This window comes from Chrysochloris asiatica, unplaced genomic scaffold (genome assembly GCF_000296735.1).
Source record: "Chrysochloris asiatica unplaced genomic scaffold, ChrAsi1.0 scaffold00008, whole genome shotgun sequence".
NCBI lineage: Eukaryota > Metazoa > Chordata > Mammalia > Afrosoricida > Chrysochloridae > Chrysochloris > Chrysochloris asiatica.
Window position 1 is genome coordinate 31650179 of NW_006408526.1, and position 2376 is coordinate 31652554.

The following is a 2376-nucleotide window of genomic DNA, read 5'->3' on the forward strand; positions in this document are numbered from 1 at the left end:
GCTCCCAAATGCCTCCTACCAGCCCAGGATACCAGGAGGCTCCTGGGAGGTACATGAACCTGCTCCTCACACCAGAGCACCTTCTCTCCCCATCTAAGGGTTCTGATAGAAAAGGGACCAGAAACCCAACTGTCTTCAGAGGTTCCACCTTGGGTGGCCCCTCCATGGGTGGCATCTAAGGCCCAGGAATCCCTCTAATAGCCAGATTTTGGGCTGGTAAGTTGATGGGAATAAGAAAAAGAGTTCCATAAATGCTGGAAAAAAATTGGGAAAGAGGATTAGGCAAGAGGACAGAGGACAGAGGAGAAGTTCTAGGCAAGTTTGAAGATGTGTGTGCCTCTGGTATCAGGCAATGAAATACCTTTGGCTTCTGATTCCAGGGATGGGGTCCCAGCCTCTCGCTGCTCTCCAGAGTCCACAGATACACTCCGCTCCCTCTTCACCTTGCCCTTGAGCGAACTGAAAGGGGGTACTCCTGCCTGGGGGTTCTTCAGACTTGAGTTGCTGGGTGAGATCTGGTTGGCCTTGGCCCCATGGTTCCCCGCCCCCACACCCTTCGTGCCCAGGTTGCAGGTGGGTCCTTGGTTCACATTCTGGTGCTGGGATTGGGTCCCGCCATTCCCTGTCTTGCCATGATTGGTCAATTTATTTTCTGGGTGCATTGGCTTGGCTGGGGCAGGGGGGCAGTGGCCGCGGGGGGACAGCGGCGGGCTCCCTGGAGCTTCTCTCCTCCTGGGGTGGGGTAACCTGGGAAAAGGTGAGAAGAGATGTGAAAATGTTAATCTTGCCAGGGGGTAGATATCCCAGGATTTCAATTACCCCATCCTGCCTCACATAATAGTTGGGGGGGCAGGGAGCTGAGTGGCATCTCAGGACCACCAGCTATTTATTTCCTACCTCCTTCCATAGTCTCTCAAACAGAAGTTAATGCCCTGCTCTACCTTGTGGGGAACTCCTAGAGTGGCGCTGTAGGATCAGCACTGAACTGTGAACCACAAGGTCGTCAGTTCAAATCTGCCAGTTGCTCTTTTGAAACCCTACACAGGGGCCAACTCAATGGCACTTAACTACCTTGGGGAGCAGAGTTGGGACAATCTGTGCATGTGGGTGTGCGTGCCTGCACACACACACACAATTGTGCCTGCAAAACACAATTCAAATGAAAACTAAGGCCTTGGGCGGGCAGAATCTCTGCTCCAGCCCAAATGTCCATCAGACTGAAAGCTTACATGGCAACTTCCTCTTCACTAGCACCTGACCAATATTTCAGCCTTCTCTCTTCTAGGGTTTGTTGTCTCCATGCACTTCCAGGAAGTCCCAAACCTCAACTCACTCCCATGTGTCCCAACACCAACATGAAAATGCCATGAAACCTGAGGGTCACAGTTCATGCCCCAGCCTCATTCTGCTAAGGAGGTGGGGTGAATGTGCACAAGAAAGTGGTACCCACTCTTCCAGACATTTCCCAAAGTGGGAGGGGAAGGCCTGAAGAGGGTCCAGGCCCAGGGGCAGGCAGGCAGACAGGCAGGCAGGCGCAGGAGGGAGAGGGAAGGGGAGTGGTGAGTCCAGCTCACTGGAGTGCATCTTGAAGCCAAGGATTCCTGCAGCCTAGGCTGCGGGCCCTTTAAGCTCCAGCCCGCTCCCCCTACCGCCTCCCCCTCCTCCCCGGAGACCTATTAATAGCCGCTGGAAAGATCACATCACGGGAGAGGATATTTATCCCCCCTCATTCCACACCAGCTCAGATTTATTTCAGCTCTGCTGTCCTGCTGCTGCCGCCTGGCCCTGTCTGCCGGCTTCTCCTGGAGAGGGGGGAGGGCGGCATGTCCCGTCCCCCACTACAGCTCCCACCCCTAGCTAGACTGTGGCCAGAGGGTGCTGTTGAACCCGAAAATGGAGTGGGCAAGGGTCTGCTCCAGCCGTTGTAAGGAAAGAAATCCTCGATGCAGCAGCCATAGCTGCTTGCCAGTCTCCACTATTCCCCTGGACCCCAAGCATTAGGGCTGGCTGCCACTTCCTCAATGTCAACTCATCTCCATCACCACTGGACCCTTCCCTTCCCCACACTCCACACACACATCCCGCCCTCCACGACACCCACACACCTTGTCTTGTTAGCCAGGATCCTCATGGCTCCCACACAGAGTGGGGCTACGGCCCCTGTGTGTGCCCAGGGCCCAGCCAGGTACTCGGTACTGGAGCACGGACTGCAGCAACAAGCCCCAAAGAGAAAACTTGTAACTTGGGGAGGGGGTGTGGACAGGGGAGGGGAGGAGGGAGGACCCAACAGCCCAGGGAATGGGGAACTGGATAGGGTAGGTAGGGTGGGACTGGAAAGGAAGGTCTACTAAGGTCTCAATCCAAAGGCCAGCCCTC

At 55.4% G+C, this 2376-nt stretch overlaps 1 protein-coding gene across 2 annotated transcripts in view; it reads right to left on the reverse strand.

Moving 5' to 3' along the window:
* The window catches only part of BCL9L (B-cell CLL/lymphoma 9-like), a 13937-nt gene extending 11806 nt beyond the window's left edge, over positions 1-2131 (reverse strand). Inside the window, exons 1-2 of one of the 2 annotated variants that reach the window (XM_006833893.1) lie at positions 2106-2131; positions 362-732 (exon numbers count right to left, since the gene is read on the reverse strand). In XM_006833893.1, the coding sequence (XP_006833956.1) occupies positions 362-732; positions 2106-2131 (397 nt within the window). Of the gene's footprint in view, positions 1-361; positions 748-2105 lie in introns of both variants that reach the window. The other variant, XM_006833894.1, reaches the window with a different exon arrangement.
* Positions 2132-2376: the final 245 nt, after the last annotated feature.